Genomic DNA, 25033 nt, shown 5'->3' on the forward strand with positions numbered 1-25033 from the left:
ATTTCATTCGCGAGAAATTGACGGCAAAAGTCATTGTTTACAAAAGCAATTACGCCCCTTTGAAATCTTGGCACTGATATATAGATTTACTCATATTTGGAAAAACCTGCAGAAGCTATTAGCTAATGAGTAACTGCAGGTTTTCCCAAATATTAGTAAATTTCGTATGGAAAGAAAGCGTTCTGAGTCAATTGAATTCAGTTACTAATTCGTTCTGATTGACCGTGTACAGGGAGCTGCACCGTCGGGTTAACCTCACTTTTTGACATCTGACGGTTATAGACACTGTATATAGACCGGTTAATGTAAAATCATGCAATCTGGTAGCCCTGATAAATGTCATTAATTTGGAAAATAAATCTGGCATCACTTGAATTTGTTCAAACTTTCGGGGAGCAGCTCAATTAGCCAAGAAAAAGATATTTGGTTTTGTTTGTCGTTGCCATTTGCGGCACTATTTTACTTACGCACAGCGTTTCCATTTTGTCTTTATCACTCCTCTCCACACCGGTCGTTGCTATCAGAGACATAAATTAAGTTACCATTTTCCACACCGGCAAAACAAACTTTTGACGTTTGTTCAAAATAGCAACCGTCTGATGCGTTGCTATCGGGTTGCTAAATTTATGAACTCACTACTTCCCAAGGTGCGGATTGTTATTTCCCCCACCTGAATAGCAACCCCCGGTACGCAAATCGTTATAGTAGAGGTTGGTAAATATGCCTTATTTACTCATTGGTACGGTTGCTCTTATAAAACTGTGTAGAGGAATCAAACACACAGTCAAATTAACGGGGTAGCAAATTTTTTATTGATCTTCAATTAACAATGGTTGTAAGGGGAATCAAAATTTTCTCCGATCTCGCTTCATGGCTTACTGATCTCCAACATCCTCCGGGCCAGCGACGGAACTGGCCTTTAGTAGAATAATCTTCGTAATCGGTCTGAGGTAGGTTGATCTTGAAGTGCGTATCTTCACAGTCCTAATTTTGCCGTCGGGTCCCTTGTAAGCCTTTTCGATAATACCTTTGGGCCAACATCCACGATGCAGGTTCTCATCGATGATCATCACCAAATCACCTACTGCATACTCGTAATAGTTTCGATTGTCTTTCCATTTCTGTCGTTGGATCAATTCTGGGCGATAAGCTGACACCCAATTACGCCAGAAACGATCAGCGTAAATTTGTGCATGTTTGTAGGCAGCTCTCGTCATCAAACTGCTCTCATCAAAATCGTGATCGTACTGCATATGGTTGTTCCGTCCAAGCAATAACATATTATAGTACGTTCAGACTACAGAGTTATAACATGTTATAGCGCTATCTTGATGGTGGTTTCTGTGTTGCAATTATTTGACAACCGTTATAACATGTTATAACTCTCCAGTCTGGACAGCGTTTTAGGCGTTAACGGCTCAGGATCATGAGGATCATCCGACACATGTTGTTGCCGGAATGAAACCCCTCGCACTAACTTTCGATAGCAGTATATTATATCAGCTTCAAAGCTGTAAATCATAGGATTAGTTAGAAATTATAGTCATACATTGCGGATAATTCAATCTTACAATTTAGTGCATTACTTCAATTTTAAGGTTAGTAACCTTCACAACATTAGCTTTGTCCACGAACAGTGTGTTTCAAATTCTAGAATAACAAATTATAGTTAGTTCACTACACTTTTATAGTTTAATACTAGGCAATCATATGCATTCTTACAATGTTCAGTACTCTTAGGTAGAAATCAATTAATTTAATAAATTTACAGTCACTCCACTATATATCAAGTCACGGTGGATGCTCATATAAGTTGTGGTGATGTGTCCGTTTGACAGATCGATCGTCCCTCAGCCTGGCTGATCATCGGTGACAGCGCATGACGTTTTTGTTGGACGCGTCGCCTCGAGCCACCGGGTTACCAGTATCACCATCCCTGTGGTAGATCGGTAGACTTGCGGCAACATCCTCCGCCGGGTGCATCTTGCCATCGACCAAGACTGCACGGATCTCTCCAACATCCAGCAAGGCAATCTTTGTTACCGGTCTCCGCATAATACCTCCTTTGGTCCGCACGATAGCTTGACGTACTCTTCCATCAGTTCCTCGAATAGCTTGCTCCACTCGTCCCCTGGTCCACTCGCTTCGTCTTCCATCATCGGTGATGAGGACCAAATCACCAATCCTGATCTCCCTCGCTACTTCTTCGAACCACTTCGGCTGCCGACGAATGACTGGCAGATATTCTTTCAGCCATCGTTTCCAGAAGATATCCAGTTGCTGTTGGATATTCACCCACGTTTTCTGTAGATTCTGCTGCTGATAGCGAAAGTTCCGGCTTGGTTCCGTGACTCCGCTTGAACTCCCGAGCAAGAAATGGTTCGGAGTCAGGGCTTCGGATTCATCCGAGTCTAACGGCAAGTACGTCAAAGGCCTAGAATTCACTACGCTCTCAGCCTCCACAACCAAAGTCCAAAGTCCTTCCTCGTCAAGTTTCCCATCCCCGTAAGCTTCACCCATCGCGGCCTTCACTGACTGTACCATCCTTTCCCAGGCGCCGCCCATGTGTGGGGCACCTGGCGGTATGAAGATCCATTTACACTTCGAGCTGGTGAATGTTGCGGATAGCCCCTGCTCGATTTGTTCCCGCAGAAGTCGTTCGGCGCCTTGAAAGTTGGTCCCATTATCGCTGTGTATCTCTACTGGTGCTCCTCGACGGCCGATGAACCTTCGTACGGCGGAAACGCATGACGAAGTAGTCAGGCTGTGCACGACTTCAAGATGGACTGCGCGCACGGTGAGACAAGTGAAAAGTGCGATCCACCTCTTCACGCTCGCTCTTCCTTGCTTCACCAACAACGGACCGAAATAGTCCAATCCGACGAAACTGAATGGACGGCTGCAGACTGCAAGACGAGCTGCTGGAAGTGGAGCCATCGGAGGAATGTACGGCCGAGCTCTGCGAAGTTTACAGTACCAACACTCAAGGCTGCATTTTCGCACTATGGTTCGCAGTCGAGGAATTTCAAAATGCTGACGGATCTCATTGACTACGGTTTCCGGGTTAGCATGCTTATACTTCCGGTGGTACATATCTACCACGAGTGTAGTCACTTCACTCCTTCTGGGAAGAATCACAGGATGCCGGAGATTGTACGACGCATGTTTGGCTGCTCCAATGCGCCCACTCTGTCGCATAACTCAGTATTCATCCAGCATAGGTACCAGTTGATACACCGAACTGCTTTTTGGAATCGGTTGCGCATCACCATCCCCAGCAGACTTGTTCTTCGTGAGAATCGACATCTCGTCCGGAAACGTTTTCCACTGCACCTGCTTTATGATTACCACTTCCGCCGCCTGCAGCTCTTCCTGATGCAACTCGCCAGAAATGTTGCGTCGCTTTCTGTTGATGTTGTTAGTGAAACGCAGCAAATAAGCTACTGTGCGATGTAGCCTTTCCCATTTCGCGAACCTTTCGAATTGAATAACAGACTCATACGGAATGTGGAATAGAACAGAAGGTCGTATTTCCTCCGTCTCGACGGTAGATAACTCTGGAGGAGTCGGCCAGTGGTATTCCGGGTTCTTCAGAAACTCTGGTCCAGAAAACCAGTGGCTATCGGTACTAAAATAGGGTCCTTTACCCCACTTGGTCCCTTCATCGGCCGGGTTATACAACGATGGCACGTATCTCCACTCATCTACACTGGTAGTTTCCAGGATCTCTCCTACTCTGTGGGCTACGAACGGTCGGTAGTTGCGTGGATCTGACCTGATCCATGAAAGCGCCGTAGTATTGTCTGTCCAAAGATAGCGTTTCGTGATTGGAATGGTATGGTTTTCCTGAACAAATTTCAGCATCCGTGTGCCGAGTACGCACCCTTGTAGCTCAAGCCTGGGAATGGACATTGGCTTAAGAGGAGCCACCTTCGCCTTTGCTGCAAGCAAAGAACACTGTCCATTACCTGCGGAATCCATCACGCGTAGATAGACGACGCAACAATACGCCGCAGGACTTGCGTCGACAAAAACGTGCAGCTGTGCATGTTCATAGGTGGAGCTGGTCGCTGCCTCGAAGTAGCATCTCGGAATACGAACCGTTGATATAAACTGGATCATTTTCACCCAGTCCCGCCAGCGATTTAGCTCATCGTCCTTGATGTTTTCATCCCAGTTGATTCCGGTTCGCCAGAGTTCCTGTATGAGTACCTTTCCGTGAATCAGGAAAGTCGCAAGTAGTCCTAGCGGGTCGAACAGCGTCATCACACAGCGCAACACTTGCCGTTTCGTAGGTCGAGTAGATGTCTCGATAAGCATGCGTACCTCCTCGCTCATGTGCGTTGAGAAGCATAATTCGTCGGTTGCGGGCATCCACAGCATTCCGAGCACCCTCTCAGTGTGCTCCTTGTCAACCAGGTTGATGTTCTTGTTTCTATCGGTCCCTGGCTCTCCCAGAAACTCTAGCACTGCATCGCTGTTGGCATTCCAATTCCTCAGAACGAAGCCACCATTGCGATGAACTAAGCGCACTTCTGCAGCAATCTGCTTGGCTTCCTCTTCATCCCCGAAGCTGTCGAGATAGTCGTCGACGTAGTGGTTGTCTACTATCCGTTGAGCTGCACGGAGATACTGCTGCGAGTGCTCCTTGGCGTTTAAGTTCTTTACGAACTGCGCTGAAGCCGGTGAGCAGGTTGCTCCAAACGTAGCTACGTCCATAACGTAGACTACGGGAGGCAGTGTGGGATCGAAGCGAAATATAAACCGTAACGACTGCTTATCGCTTGCTATCATCAAGATTTGATGGAACATCTCTTGGATGTCTGCGCTGACTGCAATGTGGAACTGCCGGAATCGGAATAGAACGGCAGGAAGAGCGGTCAATTGGTCGGGTCCCTTCAGTAGATGACTGTTCAACGACGATCCATCAACCTTTGCAGCAGCGTCCCAGATGATGCGCACCTTTTCTGGTTTCCTCGGGTTCGTGACTGCTCCCAACGGAAGATACCACACTCTTCTTGGATCTGCAGTCTCCAGTTCTTCGTCTGTCGCTACGTGCGCGTAGCCCTTCGTCACGTAATCCCGAACTTGCTGTTGAACTTTCTGCTTCAAAATCGAATCTCGCTCCATACGACGTTCCAAACATTTCATGCGGCTCAGCGCCATAGGATAGCTTTCCGGTAGCTCGACGTAATCCTTCCGCCACAGCAGTCCGGTTTCGTATCGGTCTCCAACTCGCCTGGTCGTTTGTTCCAGCAGCTCCTGTGCACGTTGATCCTCGACCGAAAGAATAGGATTGGTCGTTCCTACTTCTTCCACAGCAAAAAATTGCTTCACTGTTTCGTGGAGTTCTTCGTTTAGCGTGCAGTCGCACATGTGAAAACTGTATGCTCTCTGCTCCGCCTGCTGCTGCTGGCCGTAGACGCACCAACCAAGCCTGGTTTTAGCTGCAACTGGTCCGGATCCATCTCCTTCTCTAATCTTCAGTGGTAGGGCCAAACGCAGGTTGTCGAGCCCAATAAGAATCCTAGGAGTAGCGTCCTGGTAGCTCTTCAAAGGTAGATGCTTCAAGTAATCAAAGCGCTTTGCTGTATCCTCCAGATGAAAGCTTTGAGTCGGTAGATTTAAACTCTCAACCGTTCGCGCACCAACTATTCTGTACTTCCGATCTTTACCTTCACCAGAGATCGAAATGGAAACACTCTGGGAAGATTTCTCTGTACGGGAAGTGTTTGCCGTCCATCTCAGGCAGAGAGGTTGTGGACTACCGGATATTCCCAACTGGTTCATGAATCCCCTTTCGACTAGCGTTAATGAGGACCCTTCATCTAGAAAGGCGAAAGTATTCACCTGACCGCTATTCCCATAAAGAGTCACGGGAACTATCCTGAAGAGAACGCTCGAACTCATTAGGCGATGAGTGTGATTATCAGCTACCTGCGTGACGCCATTCGATGATCTTGGCGTTGAATGTAAGAGAGAATGGTGCCTATACTGACAACCGTCGATGCCACAGCGTGTAATGACTCGGCATGATCGCCTGCCATGCCTAAACAGGCAGTTTTGGCAGACACCCAGTGAACGAATTTTCCTCCTACGATTCTCGATGCTGAGAGCTTTGAATTCCCCACAGTCTCTGATGCGATGTCCAGCCTTGCTGCAGTTAATGCATTCGATCTTGTCAACCCGGTTTTGTAAAGGTATATCGGATGATCCTTCGCCGGTGGACGCGTGTTGGTTGATGAATCCTTTTTGCCTCACTTTGTCCTTTCCCTGCTCTCTTCCATGGTATTTTTTCCCGTCCGACTCGAATGAAAGTACACTTGTAGCATCTTCGACGACCTGCTGCATATAAGCACAGAACGTTCTCAGGTCTACGAGGCCGACACCTCGTCTGTACCCAGCCCACATCATCTTCTGGTCCGCTGGAAGTTTAGTTACCAGTTCCTGCAACAGTGTAGGATTAGACAGGTGACTGAGTTCGTTCGCTGCCTCGATGTGATCGCACAGTGACTGTATCGCGGTCCCATAATCGATTAACCCCTCTAGCCGATCCGACTTTGGGGCTGGAATCGATCGAACTTTCTGGAGAAGAGTGTTGATTAGGAGTTCCGGACGTCCGTAGCGCATTTGTAGTGCCTCGATGACCTGTGGGACAGTGGAAGGTATCACAAGTCGACTCCTTACACTCTCGAGTGCACTGCCCTTCAGACAACGTTGTAGCCGGATCATGTTTTCCCCATTCGTATAACCGCAAGCTTCAGTCGTGTAGTTGTAGCTGGAGATGAATATGGGCCATTCTGCTGGGTCCCCGGTGAAAGCAGGGAGATCTCTAGCTAAGGACTGTCGGGCTACAAGCTGCTGCGATGTTGGACCTAATTGCGAACTTGCGGAGGGAACTATAGGGAGATTTCTTGACGGGAAAGCTTGACTGTCGAACTGGGACCGATTCACATCAGGAAAGTGGTTGTTAATGTTCGAGCGTGAGTTTGTGTTTAGCAATGGCACAAACTGATAAAGTGGGTGGTTGTTTTGGTTGATTGTGGGAGGACTTATATCAAATAAACCGGGTTTGTTTTTATTTTGAGCGTGAAAAGGGGCCTGACGCTTACCTGTTTGTTCTGGGTTAGGATACATTTTAGGAATAGCACCCATATCACGGCATTCATCACCTGTCGTTCTTTCTGGTTGAGGTGCCCACAACGGGGGCACTTGCGGTACCGTATTCGCTGGCTGATGACGAAAAACTTCTTCCATTCGCTGGACGCAGAGCTCCAACTTCGCTCGTAATTCAGCCACTTCATCGCGAGATTTCGCTTTTGCAGGTGTTTGCTTCTGGGCACTGGTATCGGAGTGTGGTAGTTGAACGCCGGAAACGAGTGGCGAGGCAGCTGGTGCTGGATTTCCTCCCACCGCGCCTTCTTCCGTACCGTCACGGGACTCTTCTAACCATTGCCGCACCCGTCGATTATGTGCATGACGACTAACCTGACTTCGGTTCTCTTCAGCTGCTCTAGCCTTATCGAGCAGCTTTTGTTGCTGCTCCAAAAACTTTATCTGCAACTTCAAATTTGCCTGCTGCTGTTCAATGTCCTGCTGCCGTTTCAGTCGTTCAAGATCGCGAGCGACAGTCGATCCACTTTTACTCGATTTACTGCTTTTTGCCGATACACTGGGGGCGGCTTCGCACTTGGTACACATCCATGCTCGTTCACTAACCGATGAATCGACGCCGGCACACGCAAAGTGCCACCAGGAATCACAAGCGTCACATTGAACGAAGTTACCCGGCAAATCAGACTTGTTGCACGCCACACAACTAACCTCATTTTCTCTCGGCGTTGGCGGAGGGTCCGGGGGGTTTGGCATCGTTAAAGATAAATTCTTTGAAGAATTGTTGCCGGAATGAAACCCCTCGCACTAACTTTCGATAGCAGTATATTATATCAGCTTCAAAGCTGTAAATCATAGGATTAGTTAGAAATTATAGTCATACATTGCGGATAATTCAATCTTACAATTTAGGCTCTGAACCATTTGGTGGATTATTTTAACTTTTGGTTAAAATTTGACAGATGAAAAGTTATCGATTAACCCTGCTATCCGAGCGTGGTTACTTTTGACAGAGAAGAAGTTAAATTTTGACGACCGTGGCTCGAAAACCGGTCGATCGACAGCACGGGGATTTTCGAACATAAGAAATAACTTTCGAAATGTCACTTTTAACCACGAGTTAAATTTAACTTGGCAAATGGTTCACAGCCTTAGTGCATTACTTCAATTTTAAGGTTAGTAACCTTCACAACATTAGCTTTGTCCACGAACAGTGTGTTTCAAATTCTAGAATAACAAATTATAGTTAGTTCACTACACTTTTATAGTTTAATACTAGGCAATCATATGCATTCTTACAATGTTCAGTACTCTTAGGTAGAAATCAATTAATTTAATAAATTTACAGTCACTCCACTATATATCAAGTCACGGTGGATGCTCATATAAGTTGTGGTGATGTGTCCGTTTGACAGATCGATCGTCCCTCAGCCTGACTGATCATCGGTGACAGCGCATGACGTTTTTGTTGGACGCGTCGCCTCGAGCCACCGGGTTACCAGTATCACCATCCCTGTGGTAGATCGGTAGACTTGCGGCAACACATGTGTTAAAGGGCGATTGTTGACGACGTTCATTACTTCACACAATTCTGTTATCAGAACCAAATCGGTAGGGTGTCTCTCCTTCAGCATAGCGCGCAGTCCTGTCTTCACTGAACGCACTAAACGCTCACAGCATCCTCCAAAGTGTGGCGCACCTGGAGGTATAAACGACCATTCCACGCCTCTTAGGCCGACAACATAGTAGAAGCGATTCGAAGCGATTCGATTCGTTGGCAATAAGCGGAGCGCTTGCGTGAAAGCACCCTCTATGAGCGTTCTATGGGAATCGCCCAAACCAGCCATAGTGAAAGCGATGCGAAGAGGTGTAAAGCGTTCAGCAAAGCGACAGAGCTGTTCGTGTTGTGTTTTGACGCCTTCGAACGCAAGTGGACTGATTCTAGTGAGGAAAAATGGACACCGAAATCGATTCGGAAAATCTGATTGCTCTCGTTTTTACGAGAAAAGCGCTGTGGGACAAAACATTGAAACAGTACCGGAACCGGTTGATGGTCGATAAGCTTTGGCGACAAGGGTGAACTGCAAACTCTCTTTCGTTGTTGATTATGAAATTAATCGTGCTTGAGGAAGCGAAATATTCCTCATCGGATGAATCCATGCTGAATAACAAATTTGAACAAATATTTTGCACTGCGCGCGCGACTGTAATGTTTTCAAAAACGCTTTCACTATGTCATAGGTTGCTTCGCTTGCCGCTGCATTTCGCTTTGCCAATTGCTATCGCATCGAATCGCTTCGAATCGCTTCTACTATGTTGTCGGCCTTACACTCAGTGTTTCGTCTATCTGCTGCTGGTTAAGGTCCTTTATCATCTTCTTCAGTTCTTGATTGGCTCCTGTGAAACTCGTCCCGTTGTCAGTCAGGATGTTCTGAGGAACACCACGAATTGCCATAAAACATCGAATGGCCATTATACAGCTGCTCGTATCCAGTGACGAAACCACTTCCAGGTGTACTGCTCGACTTGACATGCACGTGAAGAGTACAACCCATCGCTTCTCGATACGTCGTCCAATCTTCACCATCAATGGCCCAAAATAGTCGATTCCTGTAGAAGTAAAAGGAAAAACAAAGGGGGTCGTCCGCTCTGGTGGTAGATTACCCATCTGTGTCACACTTGGTTTGGCATGTAGCTCTCTGCATCTCACACATGCTTGTGTAAATTTCTGTACTTGGGAACGAATCTTCAAAATGCGGTACCGTTGTTTCAAGTTGTTGATAACTGTTTCTAATCCTTGATGAGCGTTAGCATTGTGGAACGTCAGGATCAGCAGGTTGGTGAAATGATGGTTGTCCGGTAGTGTTACGGGATTGTTCACATCGAACGGTTTACTTTCGTCTTGAATGCGACCTTTCATCCTTATAATTCCGTTAACCAGAACGGGTGAGTAAGCTAACAATCGGCTTGACTTTTTCACAATGCCAGTCGTCCTTAAGCTGTTGATTTCATCATGGAACGCTTCTTTCTGTACTATTTTATACCACAGGTTTCTTGCTTCATCCATATCGTGCACGTTGATCGAAAATTTCTTCGGTTTGTTCCTTTTTGGAATGCCAAGAACTTTTCTCATCTTCAGATAATAGGCTGTTGATCTTATCAAACGGTTGTAATCCGAAAATCTGCTAATGTCAGGCATATCCATAACATCTTCTTCACAAACATGATGACAGACCAATTCTGCTTCAGCTTCGATTTCCACATGATAGTTCACGGATTCGTTTGATGACATCGTGACACATTCTTGGTTTGGCCATTCACTTTGATTGTGCTTCAAAAACTCTGGACCACTCAGCCATTTAGCGATGTGTGCGAACTTAGAGGACTTTGTAGCGAGGTCAGCAACGTTCAAATGCGATGGTATCCAATTCCACACTCTAGTGTTGAGTCAATTTTCTTTGATTTTTCCTACTCGGGATCCCACGTAAGCGTTCAGTTTTTCCTTCGTACATAGCCAAGAAAGACAAATTTTGGAGTCAGTCCAGAAGAAAGTTGATATCACTTCTACTTCTAGTTCTTCTTGTACCACCTTCATCATCTGACTAGACAGAACGCATCCTTGCAACTCTAGCCTGGGAACAGTTTGCGATTTGAGAGGTGCCACTCGTGAATTGGCCACAACTAAAGCAACATGCAAAGGCTTTGTCACTTGCGTCCGAAAAAGCATGGAGTTCAACACTGTGAAATGACGGAACATCAGGAAAATAATACTTTGGCACTCGAACCTCCGTCAGCTTCGAAGTTTCTCCACGCCATTCAGTCCATTTCGCAATTAGACCATCAGGTATTTTATCATCCCAGTCAACTTGCAGGCGCCACAAATCTTGGAACAATATCTTCAAATGGATTGTGATTGGACTAAGTACATTTAATGGATCAAAGATACCCATCATGAATTGTAGTAACTGCCGCTTGGTAGGAATATCAACTCCGGAACGGAAAGCTATATCAAGCTTCGGAAAGTCCAAGGGGAAAACGAGTTCATCGGTACCAAGATGCCATTGTAGACCGAGGACACGAACATCCGCACTCGGTTCAGCTCTCATTGATGGATCAAGAGATTCCAGCACTGCATTGGAGTTGGAGACAAATTTTACCAGTTTGAATCCGCCTTGTTTGTGTGCCACGATAACATTCTTTGCTAGTTCAATTGCTTCTTTTTCGGTGTCAGTTGAATCAAAATAGTCATCAACATAGTGCTGTCTAACTATTGCACGTTCTACTCCAGGAAAACGCTCTTCTAGTTCCTTCGCATTGAAATTCTTTATACACTGTGCAATCGAAGGAGATGACACAGCACCGAAAATCATAGCCACCATCACGTATACTGCGGGAGCTGAAGTACGGTCCATGCCACGCCAGAAGAAACGCTGAGAGTTTTGATCCAGCCATCGAATAAGCACTTGGTGAAACATTTCTTTGATGTCTGCCATGAAAGCGACCTTTTTCTGCCTACCTCTCATCAGTACTCCAGTCAAAGATGGAATGAAATCTGGTCCTTTCAGCAACAAATCATTCAAGGAGAAACCATGAGACTTGGCTTTGGCGTCCATTACCAATCGAAATTTGTTAGCACTCACAACGCTAAAATGCGGCAGATACCAAGTATTGGGTGTTTCAGCTTCCTTGCATAGCCCTTTGCAACGTAATCATCGATCTTCTGACAATACTGCTCGGCAAACTTCGGGTCAGCGTCCATCTTCTTTTCCATAATAGCCAGACGACGAAGTGCTTGAGGCTTGCTGTCTGGGAACGTGAAGTTGTTGTATTTATACACTTGACCAACCTCATACCGATCTCCACAACGTTTCAGTGTCCGGTTCATGATATCCAAAGCTCTCTCGTCTTCTTCAGACATCTTTGGACCCTGCTGTTTGATGCCAAAATCTTCAACCTTGTCCTGATCGTTGCTGCAGAGGAAAACGTGAAATTGGTCAGCAATATCCACTGTTGCAGGTTCGATTTCACCATGGATTGTCCAACCAAGATGACAGCGCGTCAATTGCAAACCTCTTGTTGAATACTGCACAGTTTTCAAAGGGACTATTAGACCAGCGTTGTTGGAACCGATCAGCATTTTCGGAGCAGCATTCTGTATGGCGATCAGTTTGTCTTCATCCAGAAGTGTATACAATCTTTTAATCCTTTCAATATCGATGCTTACTAGGTTGATGTTGCTGATAGTCCGTACGTTGTCCATTTCATACCACTTAGCTTGTTCGTTTGGTCCAGCAATATGGAAAGACAGTAGCATTGGCTCATCATCCTTATGCGAAATTCCATTCGTCCACCGGTACGTTACAGGAGATATTGGACCACGTAGTTCCATTTGTTCAGCAAGTTCCGCATCGATCATGGACAGAGAAGATCCTTCGTCGAACAGAGCAAATACGTCCTGGACTGCACCGTTGCTACGAATCCTAACTTTTCCGACACGAAGAAGAGTGTTCACGCTTCTACCGTTTACATGGCAAAGATCTTCGGAAGTTTTCTTCACGAACTTGCGTACTGCTTTGTTGTATTCCTTATCCGAATGTACCAATTCATGGTGATTCTTGTCACACACCGAACATGTTCTATCAGATCGGCAGTCACGACGGGAATGGTCTTGCTTCAAACACACATAACATACGTTGCAGGATCTCGCAGCAGATCGATGTTGCTCTACGGAAAGTTTATCAAACTGCTCATACTTTGCCAGGCTGAAATGATCGTTCGAGTTGCATAAAGGACAATATCCTCTCTGGTTTGTTTCACGAGTGTTGACGTTCAGAACAGGTTGCTTTGATCTTGTGACCGGCACGAATTGCTGATCCTTGCGATCCTTTTTGCCAAAGAAATGGGGATTGATACTTGCCAATTGGTTTTCCATTTCATCCTCCAACCAACGCGAAAATGCTTCGAAATCGGCCATCTTGTCCTCTTTTAGCAACAAAGCCTTGTGCCGCACCCACATTTGCTTGCTAAAAACAGGTAGCTTGTTGGCCAAATGGGAGATTAGTTCAGGGTTCATCAGATACATTTCGGCCTTGACATTTTTCAGCGCTACCGCAGTTCCGATAACAGTGTTGAAGAATGAACGGAAAGATTCAATATTACCGTCCTTGACAGAATCCAGGTTTCTGAGCAGTTCCATTCTGTTAGCCACCACCCACTAGGTGCGTCCAAAATTCGATTTCAGCATCTTCATTATCAGGCCAACGTTTTCTGGAGCAGACAGCAGAGACTCCACAGTTCTACGAGCTTTACCTTGCAATGCGATGTTCAATCTCCTGAGATTCTGTCTGTCCGTCAGCTTGCACTCACTGGTGGACGTCTTGAACTCGTTTTCAAAAATTGGCCAGTCCGTAATGTTTTCAGAAAACGCCGGTAAATCTCTTACATGTCGACTATGAAGAGCCTTGAATGCTTGACTGAGAACTTCGTTCATACCGTTACCTGCTACTTCAGGCTGAATATTTTCAGTACGGTGCTCGGAATCTTGCACTGGATACTCGTTTGCATTTACCCACGTTGCACAGAATTACAACTTGAGGCTCCCGAACGGGAACGCAGCTCATTGATTTGAATTGCTCGTTCGCGTATTTTCTTGATGAATTCTGCCTTTTTTCTGTTCTCTATTGAGCTCCAACTCTTTCTGCATGTTGAGAGCCTCCAAACGCTGTTCAGCCAGAATTTTATCCTGCTCTAAAGAGGCACGCAGTTCCTCTTCTTCAAGTTCGTCGACAAGTTCCAATGCTCTAATTTGACTTTGCGCTTTGCTAGCTGCTGACATCCTGCTTCTATGCGATCGTTTGCTAGCGCCACTAACCGAAACGCAACTTCTTAATGATTGTGGGGCCGAATTAACATTACCGGCTTCGTTTTGCTCGTTTCTAACAGAATCAGTGACTCCTCAGATAACACATTTTGTCTGACCGGAGTACGTTGCATTGTGTCTTTTCGTTCTAGGTTTGGAATTTGGTAATAGTAGTTTTCGAGGTTTTTTGGGACTGTACCTGCGTTACAACGTTTAGGCCGATGCAGGCGTTCTTCCATATAAACTGGAAGTTGATCCGGTTCGAAGGACCAATGCTTCAGGCGGCGGGTTCGGACTCACGCCGACAGTTCGCTCACCTGAGGACGGGACAGAAGGACCAATGTTTCAAGCGTGTGAAGAAGATTCCGTTCCGTCTTCAGGTGATCGAACTGTCGGCGTGAGTCCGAACCAGCCGCCTGAAACATTGGTCTTTCTGTCCCGTCCTCAGGTGAGCGAACTGTCGGCGTGAGTCCGAACCAGCGTGAGAGTTGGAGAATCTTCCATAAACAGTTCATTGAAGTGCTGATGCGTATCATCCTTCCCGGTAATGCTAAAGTTCTCGAGTCAATCGCCGTTACTGAAGCACCGTGCCAACAGCAGCTTCTTGCTTCGATGCTAATGTAATTTGCATCCAAGAATCATCCAACACTACGGGGCAACCACGGTTTCCAGTGGGTTTCCGGTACTCCAGTAATGTCTCCCCCACTCGTTTTTCAGTCGTCGTCTCTACCGTGCTCTACCGTACGTTTTTCAGTCTTATTGAAACTTATTGATGAATCGAGAGCTGGGATTCAAATGCCAGTGGCCGGATGTTGTTTTAAAACATATAGCTGGGTAGAGTAAACGCAAACCGTAGTGGATGTTGAAATTGTAATCCTGTTGAGAGAGAGAGGAACCTTTTCACTATCACAAATCCAGCCGCGTACAAATAATATGTTGACAAACCTTACATTGAGAGAAACAAAATTTTACTAGGAGTTCGCCTCTTTGTTTATATTTAGCTTTTTGTCAAAAGAACACTAGATTACAAGACTTGCTCCTTTGAAGCCAACTAAAGGATGACAGTCCGTTTGGTTACACTTTTTGACAGTTCGTTTGGCTGCATAAGACAAACGTTGTCCAGTCTATATACAAACGATGTTATATAAGAGACGCGCGGAAAGAATAAAAGTAAATCTGTTTGCACGGCCAACTAATTTATTTTTCTGCAAGATTTGGCAACCCGCAGTTTTGTGTTTACTTCAAATGACTTTTAATTTGAGCGACTGTCGTCTGCTTCAGCATTACGGTAAAATGAATACTTTTTTAACCGTATCGGTAGTATCGCTATTCAATGGAAGCATTTGAAGACTCGATTTTTGACAACTCTGAGGGAAACCAAATATACCACATTGGAGGGTACACAATGTACACAAATTATTCAATATGCCATTGTTGCTTCCTATCATGTACAAGTCAAATCTCTTGAAAAATTACACCGGAAACGCCTTGATCTTTGTTAAGGCCCAAACGCAATGTGGACGGAAGTGGAACGGAAACGGAAAGTTTGACAGTTGTCACAAATGACATCAAGATGCCTAACCGAAGTCGATTTGGTTCCAACAAGTTTTCAATCCGAAAGTTGGCTTACTCAGATCGGGCTTTTTCGCTTCCGCTGTCATTGCGCTAGGGCCTTTAAAGAGCCTGTGTAGATATATTTCGTTGTGCTGGAGCAAATTTTTTTTTTTTTGAGAACATAACGAAAATACAGTTGTTGAATAACAATAATATTCGCTGTCCAATTTCACTTGAAATACGCAAACTTAATTATAATTATTTAATTCTCATCAGTTAACCAGCGTCTGGCTGAAAATCTCCTTAATAAAAACAACCAACTTCAACAATTAAATTCAACACCAATCTCAATACTTTCCACGCTTTTCTTCGTGAAGCGTCTCTGATCGATACTATAGATATGATAGATAAGCGGAGGCGAAGTAGAATGTAGCCAAACGAACTGTCAGTTAGTGTATCCAAACGAGCATGACGTCACCATGGTGTTTTTTGCGCAGGAAGTATTGTAATATTATGGGCAAAATTATTATTTATTTTCCGAGTTATTTTCACTCTATTAGATTTTTTTCTTGAGTAAATTAAAAATCGAAAGGATGCATCACCATAGAGGTAACTCTAAGACAAGAAGGTCCCGAAATAATATGCTCAACTTTTTGGCTCAGCTCTGGTACTCTCTTCGGTCCCAAGCTAATCGATTCACCCCTTGAAACATAGGAAAATCCACTAACCCCTCATTTTATCTGTCAAACTTTCATAGCGAATAAAAACAATCATAGTGTAGTACTAGAATTTCGACTAGAATGGGATACGTTAATCGTTTGCTTGGGACCAATAGGCTAGTCAAGTAGTGATCCATTCCGACATTCCGATTTATTTCGCGGAAAACGGAAGTAGAAAATACTACGCAAACCACTCCTCGATTCATTGCTTCAAAGATTTGCTTTGAACTTCATTTTCATTTTGCACAACGGAAGAGCTCTTTGATGGCATTGAGATTTTCACGTCCGGTTGTATTGGTGCGATATGTGAGAGCGTGTTAGTGAATATCCGAGAAAAATACAAAACAAATCGACGTCAAACTCATTTTGACAGGTCTACTTTCATACATTTTTTAGGTTAGCCAGAGGAAAATAATAAACAACTTTACACGGCGTTGCTTCCGCTAGTGTGCGTACGTTAAACGTCACTAATCTCTATGGACGTTTTTCACGGATGCCAGTAAGATCATTTTAAGGTTGCCAAAAACACTTTTGTGACTCCGCTTATCTATGGAACCTATAGGGATTAGTAACGTTTAACGCACGCATACTAGCGGATGCATTGCCGTGTTAAGTTGTTTATAATTTTCCTCAGACTATCCTCAAAAATGTATGAAATTAGATCTGCCAAAATGATTTGAAATCACATGCACCAGCTGCTGGGAGAACCATCCATCGTCCACATTGCAAAAATTGGGCGACTACGGTGGGCTGGGCACGTCGTAAGAATGCCGGATGACGACCCAGTGAAAATGGTTCTCGAAAGCAACCCAACAGGAACAAGAAGAAGAGGCGGGCAAAGTGGATCGACCAAGTAGAAGGCGACCTGCGGAACCTTCGTAGACTACGAGGCTGGCGATGTGTGGCCATAGAGGTAACTTTAAGACCAGAAGGTCCCGAAGAAACGAGCTCAACTTTTTGGCTCAGCTCTGGTACTATCTTCTGTCCCAAGCTAATCGATTCACCCCTCGAAACATATGAAAATCCACTAACCCCTCATTTTATCTGGCAAACTTTCATAGCGAATCAAAACAAACATAGTGTAGTACAGGAATTTATACTAGAAAGGGACACGTTAGTCAATTTGCCTGGTCAAGTAGTGAGCCAATTTAAAATCGTTAGTTTCGGATTGATTGTTGGTGCAGCCATGGATCGAGTCGAGTGGAGACGACTGCTTCGGACAGCAGAGGACAACAAGGCCTTAGCCTGGTTGATAAGGTATCGTACAATACTTCGTTGAATCTGTACACCATCAAGATCAAAACTCCAGGACAATTTGTAGAATGGAACATATTTTACTAAGAGAGACGCGCAAAGAAAATTTCTGTCAAAACAGCAGCCCGTTTTAGGGGGGATCTTTTGACAATGTCACTGGTAACCATGTTTCTGCAATGCTGTTGAGAAAATTTGAACGTTCGACCGAAACTGAATAAAAATGAGGCTGAGAATTCATGAGCCGTACAAAGTTCGATCAAATAAGTATAAAAGTCGCTCCATGACAGTAAAATTTTTGTCATATTTTACTGTTTTGCTTGCAGCGTAATCATCTCTCTTATCTCCCTTGCCCAGGACATTTTGGAGAATGAAACATCCATGTCACAATTGTTGTATTATGAAGGTTTTGTAGACCATGATTTAAACTTGTAGAGTACTATTAAACCTCTATAAATCTTGCAATGTTACTTCGGATATTTTATAGTACAACTTCTTATCTCACTTGATGTGATGAGGTCCCATGGAGCTTCATGGATTCATATATTTAATCTGAAAATCATACAAGACATTGTTGAGCCTGTAGAGCACCAGTACTTAATCCTCAGGATAATTCGAACATGTTTTATCATACAACTAAATAACCGTGTTGATATTATGGTGCTCCACGAAGCTCTACATTAAGTTGAGACATCTTACAATACCTTGTTTAATCTATAGAACATCAAGATCTGAACTCCAGGCTTTCCAAATTCCACGACACATCGACCAAAAGAACAGCTGACGAAGAACAATGAGGAGGACCACACAATGGTTGCTGCCGAGTAAACAGACGATCTCGTAACACACATCGAGAGTGGCCTGCTTCTGTCGACAGTCGAGTGAACACTGCACTTTGATCATGAAAAATATGAAAACAACATCAAGTAATCGCATATCAGTCCCATCCTGAAGTTCGATCGTCCAGAAGTCAAGTTACAGTTCTCCTTTTTGAATCGCCATATTTTTCGGTGATGTAACAAAACTTGAAAATATTATCAATTAATTTACTATGATTTTTCAAAATTTACATGGCAATTGCACTTCTTAGCTGCCATTTTTTGCAATGCCTACTTTTTCCATATGGGACTGATGTGGGAAACATCAGGATGCTATTTGGTTTAATGAAGCTCTTTTGCATCAAAAATTCGATCGGGACATTGTATGCTACGTTGAGACAACATGTTAAGCCTGTAAAACTTCAAGATCAAATCTCCTCGATGAACTGGATAGCTTTTACTACCATGTCTTTTTGATCATACCGATTTATCATTTAGGCTCGATATTTGAAGAAAACTCTTCAATGCAAGTTTATTATTTCATTAGCTTGTGGAGATCCAGATCATGTATATTATAATACTGCTGAAGAAACTATGTAAAGGTGTATTCGATAAACATGGCACACTGAAAATCGTCTGTAATTTTTGAACCGCGAACTCAACGCTGTCCACGAGACAGTTGTGATCAGCTGACTTCTGACAGCTCATAGAAGTGCATCAGTATAAACATGGTCAACGTGTTCCAACGAGGAGTGGAATGAATTGCCAATGTGACGTATGTATAGCTGCTCATGTAACATTGCCAAATCTATGCGGCTTACAGAATAAGGCGAAAAAGCGTGGGAGGCCTTCAGCGAAGGATGCGCACTTCAAAATTCTGTACGGCGTGTTTTTCGGAAATTTCCAATGGCAAATGGCATTTATGTACCCTCCTAGAACGACACAATAACCTTCTGCAGCTTGTGCAAGGTGAACAACCACGAACCGGCGATTCAGTTGTTGCATCTTATCTGAGGGAAAACCGTTCTGATGACGATGGTTCCGTAACTCTTGCTAACATAAGAAGACGTCCTTCCCGTTGGGTCACATGCAGGTTCATCGACTTCGCATAGTGATAAAATTCTATCTGTTGATGACTTGTTCCTAATAAAAACCGAATGCAATTTGAGCACAAGGAAAACATTGCAGTTAAGCAATGCCTTCCAAGGAATGGACACCGAAGGCCCCACTTGTCTTCCTCCAAAAAATAAAAGATATGAACCAGAAGCTCAAGGAGTTCTTGTCTGTTACACATCTTCCATTCGAATTTGAGTAGACCAGTAAGGGGTCTTCTCCAAGAGTCTTGATGAAAGCAGTCATATATTGTAACGACGTGAAGGCTTTAATCGAGTATGTTGAACATGAAAGATTTCTATCTAATAACAATATATTCTATAAGATAGGAGCAGATGGGGGAGGAGGCTCATTTAAGATTGCGTTAACTATCGTAGAAAAGGAGCGAAAAGGGGGGAAGGGACCTAAAGGTACAGGAGTGAAGAAGTTGTTTCTTCTTGCAGTAAACCTGGGTTTAGACAAGGCAAGTCAATTGATCAAGTCAGTTGAATTCAACTGACTTGAACGCGAATTAAACGTGTAAACCATGCCATTGAACTGATTTGATCAACTCACATGCTCAACTTTTCAAGCCAATTGAATTTAACTGGCTTGTACTCGAAAAAAATGCACCATTTTTATCCGTGTGTAACTTTTTTATCCGTAGGTAAAAATTGATGAAAATCTGGGTAGAACTAGTTTGGAGTGAGTTGTTTACATGTGCAAAATTTCATTACAATCGGTTCAGTGGTTATTGAGTTGTCATCGAAACAAAAAGAAAATCGCCGGAGAATTTTGCGCGCCGTCATGGAAAATCCGACTGCGACCATGAGATGGATCGGAAGACAACTGGGAATCACCCATACAACTGTGTCTCGGGTGGTAAAATCGTTTAAAGAGTCCCAGACGACCGAGCGGCGGGCTGGAAGTGGAAGAAAATCGAAGACAGCTGACCCTGTGAAGGCCCGGAAGGTGTTGGATTATTTCAAGCGTAATCCGAACCTTTAGATTCGCGACGTGGCTCTGAAGGCAAAGTGTTCCGCCTGGTTCGTTTAGCAAACCACGAAACGAGCTTGGCTTCATGTATACAAGGTCCGGAAGGTACCCAACTGGCGTGATCAACAAAACACGGCGGCCAAATCCCGCGCAAGGAAGCTGCATCGAGAGTGGTTAACGAAACCGATGTGTGTGGTTATGGATGACGAAACCTACATCAAGGCAGACGCAAAGCTGATACCGGGGCTAGAGTTCTACGTTGCCAAATCACGGTTTGATGTTTCGGAAGACATAAGGTAGAAGAAAGTGGACATATTCGCCAAAAAATACTTGCTCAGGCGGTAAACTGAGTAAACCGTACATCACAATGGGTACCATCAACAGCGAAATTTACCGCACCGAGAGCCTCCAGAAGCGTCTGTGGCCCTTCCTGCGGTCCCACGGAGACGAGACATTATTTAGGCCGGACCTGGCATCATGCCATTACGCGCGATCGACGTTGGATTGGTACAGAGACAATAACGTTGTTTTTGTACCAAAAACCGCCAACCCCCCAAATTCACCAGAGATTCGCCCGGTGGAAAGATTTTGGGCCATAATGAAGGCCAAAGTTCGAAAATCGTCCAAGGTGTTTAAGAACGAGCTGGAGTTGAAGAAATAATGGATAAAAGTGACCAAAAAGGTCGGCTCCACCTTTGCACAAAATGTAATGGGGGGTCTTAAGGGAAAGGCACGGGCTTTCAGCGATGGAAAGGAAATTGAATAAAGTAATTATGCCGAAACCCCATTCCCTGAAAGTTTCAAGAAAATCCGACTTAAAATAAATTTTTGGCGAACACTTTTGTCTGGTGCATTTTTTTCGAGTACAGGCCTTGGTCTAAACCAAGCTTAATACCCACCATTCCGGAAAAGTACACCAAATTGTACAAGTTTGGTCGACACTTCTCACATTGGACAAATTGAAAGCAGTTGTCGCAGGTGACCTAAAAATCATCAATCTTTTGCTTTATCATGGGTCACAGTTCAATCTTTGTCCATATTGCTGCACAAGTGAGTCCATGCTTTCTCAAGAGAGCAAGATTCCAAGAACGTTGGACTTAATAAACACAAGTTACGTAAAATGGAAGACTGATGGTGCTGATGATAAAAGAGCGAAGCATTTTTATATTTGCGTTCAAAAACCAATGTTGTGTGGAGCTCCTAATCAAAGAACTGTTCTGCTTTGTCCACCACCCGTGCTCCACTTGGGATCATAAACGCCATTTACAAAGGTGTTGAAGCTGTGGATCCAACAACTGCTGAACAGTGGGTGAAGCTAAGATCATGTCAACGTCATAGCAAGTAGGGCTTCACAGGTAGAAACTGCCACAAATTACTAGAGAAGAGAACTTTGTGGAAATCTGATGGACCGCTGAGTATTTTCAGAAATGTAAGAATTCAATTTAACCAACCGGTGGAAACTAGTGGTTTTAAATTGGCTGTAAGGTTTTGAACGCTTATAACTTTGTCATTTTTAGATGAAAATAAAATCCAAATACACCAATCGATAGGAAATATTTATCACAATCTGCTACAATAAATGCTTTTCCAATTTTCCAATTAATTGTTACGTTCACGAAGTGCCGTCATCGACAGGTACATAGGCAAGTCTAATTGCATCGGAGGGCCTTTGTAAAAAGGCGCAAATGGACGCCAGCACTGCTTCGGATGACGCAGCTATTCGGCTGCTACAGAGCAACCAATTCTCGCTGCTCGGAGTTGAAAATGGCAGTGGTGACGCCGCTGAAATTGCCAAAAAGGAGCGGATTCCTCCGCTGTTTACCCCGATGAAGGACGTCGCCAAGCTTAGGGATGAGCTGGCAAAACTCAAATTGTTCCCGCGCTACAGATAGCGTCCCTAGTAGCACACTTGTCACTTAACAGTTGTGGTTACTTGAATGCACCTTATTTCAGTCACAATCAAGTTGCAGCAACCTATTTTGATGGATGTGTGTTGCTTGGGGTAGGAACAAAGATCATGTGCTCCAGCCTACAGTAATACAAGTCGGTCGGTGACCTACTGAAGAACAGTACGGCGGAGTTTTACACCCACGATTTACCTTCGGTGAAACCATTGAAGGTTGTTTTACGGGAACTGCCGTCGTACGAAGCAGTTGCCGTACAAAATGAGCTGGTGAGGCTTAGATTGAAACCAGAGGCAGTCCACCCAATAAATCGATGGCCTATGCTCAATACTAACTATCGTGACCAACTGTTTCTGGTACACTTCACGAAGGGCTCCACCACGCTTGCTGCGCTGAAGAACTACATACGTGACCTGTTTCAGGTCATTATCTACTGGGAATCCTACAAACCATAACACTGTGATGTGACCCAATTCACAAGTTGCCTCTCCTTCGGCCATGGCACGAAGAACTGTCACGCTGCGACATGTGTGCTATGGCCTACTCGACGGTGACCTGTGTTCAAGCTGATGACACCGAGTCGAAGTGTGTGAATTGCAGCGGTACTCACCGTGCCACTACTCGGGACTGCCCCAAGCGAACGGTAATCATCAACATCAGGAAGAAGGTGGCTACTAGCAACCAGCCAATCGCCTGGTCCCAAATCTCCCACCACTACCCCGCAACTATCAACGAGCCGCCCCCTCAGCTCAGCATCGCCTCACTGCTGCACCGGCCCTGCCAAATAAAGTTTCTGCCTCGGTGCCTGGACTATCGTATGCCCGTGTTGCTTCAGGCGATTCAGTTGACGGATCTCCGTTTACATCGGAGGAACTAGTAACGCTGGTTGCAGAGGTGATCGGCATCCTGCGTGCCTGCAAGACTCGATCTGAACAGCTTCATGCTGCCTTGTCACTTGTCACCAAGTATGGACCGTGAAGCTATAAAAATAGCAATTTGGAACGCTTGCTCGCCGAAGAACAAGCATAGAGAGCTACTCGATTACCTCAACACCAAGGCGATCGACATTGCTATCATCACCGAGACGCACTTGAAACCCGAACTGAACGTATTCCTTCTCGACTTCCGGCTCGTCAGACGTGACCGCACCTGCTCCGAGGGTGGGGGAGTGGCCATCGCTGCAAGACGGAACATCAGTTGTCGGCTGCTACCAAACATTCAGCTGAAAACAATTGAAGCCATGGGAGTGGAGGTGAGCACATCACTTGGCCCAATTACCATCATCGCGGCCTACTGCCTGGCGACCTGAACGCAAAACACCAAGCTTGGGGCAACGGTCGGAGCAATCGAAACGGCACCATCCTGAATCAAGACTATACCATCTTGGCTCCGGCCACTCCCACCCGGTTGAATCGATCTGGGGTCCATGCGACCATCGACATCTTCGTCAGCAACATGGGACACAACCTGTGGCCTTCCAGGAGCTAAGCTCGGAAAACTACCCGGTGGTGGCCATTTGGGTTTTATGAGGGTACTGTAGACCATGATTTAGACTTGTAGAGTGCTTTAAAGCCTCACTTTTGAGCGTCGATTTTTCGTAAACAACAATTCAAACACACAAACTAACATCACGATTAGATAGGGGATTGTCTCACCTGTCCGATAGTATTGTTACTTTACGGTATTAACCCGTAAAAGCCCGGGACAAACTTTTTATTTTCAAAAATTTGTATCTCAGAGATGCCATGGCCGATTTAAATGACTTTTTTTTAACATCATTCCGGTGAGTGGTTCTTACATTTGTTGGGTGGTACTCCCCCCCATGACCCTCCCTTTTTTCTATATATTCAAGAATGTGTTGGCACGGGGGTATTTTTTTCAATCTCTATCATATATCTTACATATCATTGCGACAACATATTGATTTTTTTCGTGAAACTCCTGGAAATGATAGAGTTCATTCATAAGACCACATGGCTACCATGGAACCGGTTTCGGATGTTCCGGATTATGGTTCCAAACGGTAAAATTTATTGTCTGTCTTAAAAATATCAAGCAACATATTAAATCACATCTACTCGACGAAATATGACCAATGGCACTCAAAACGACGTCCACAGAGCCATATGACCACCGTAAAATCGGTTCCGGATATTCCGGACTATGGTTCCGTATGGTCAAATTTGATATCGCTCATAACCATACCAAGCGACATATCAAATCACATCTACTCGACGAAATATGACCAATGGCACTCGAAAAGACGTCCACAGAGCCATATGGCCACCGTAAAACCGGTCCAGATATTCCGGATTATGGTTCCACATGGTCAAATTTGAAATCTCTCATAATTATATCAAGCGACATATCAAATCACATCTACTCGATGAAATATGACCAACGGCACTTAAAACGACGTCCACAGAGCCATATGGCAACCGTAAAACCGGTTCCGGATATTCCGGATTATAGTTCTGTATGGTCAAATTTGATATCGCTCATAACCATACCAAGCGACATATCAAATCACATCTACTCGACGAAATATGATCAATGGCACTCAAAACAACAACAATAGAGCCATAGGGCCACCGTGGAACCGATTCCAGATATTCCGAATTACGGTTCCGTATGATCGAATTTTATATCTCACACAACCATATCAAACGACATATCAAATCACATCTACTCGATGAAATATGTCCAATGGCACTCAAAACAACAACT

General features: G+C 44.6%; 1 protein-coding gene across 1 annotated transcript in view; it reads left to right on the top strand.

Annotated features, from left to right (window-relative positions):
* The window catches only part of LOC135699967 (uncharacterized), a 58046-nt gene that overhangs the window by 26694 nt on the left and 6319 nt on the right, over positions 1–25033 (top strand). The window contains exon 6 of the mRNA XM_065220291.1: positions 14190–14369. Within this exon, the coding sequence (XP_065076363.1) occupies positions 14190–14369 (180 nt within the window). The remainder of the gene's footprint in view (positions 1–14189; positions 14370–25033) is intronic.

Source organism: Ochlerotatus camptorhynchus, unplaced genomic scaffold, assembly GCF_037179485.1.
Source record: "Ochlerotatus camptorhynchus isolate MF236.1 unplaced genomic scaffold, CSIRO-AGI_Acam_v1.1 ptg000124l, whole genome shotgun sequence".
Lineage (NCBI taxonomy): Eukaryota > Metazoa > Arthropoda > Insecta > Diptera > Culicidae > Ochlerotatus > Ochlerotatus camptorhynchus.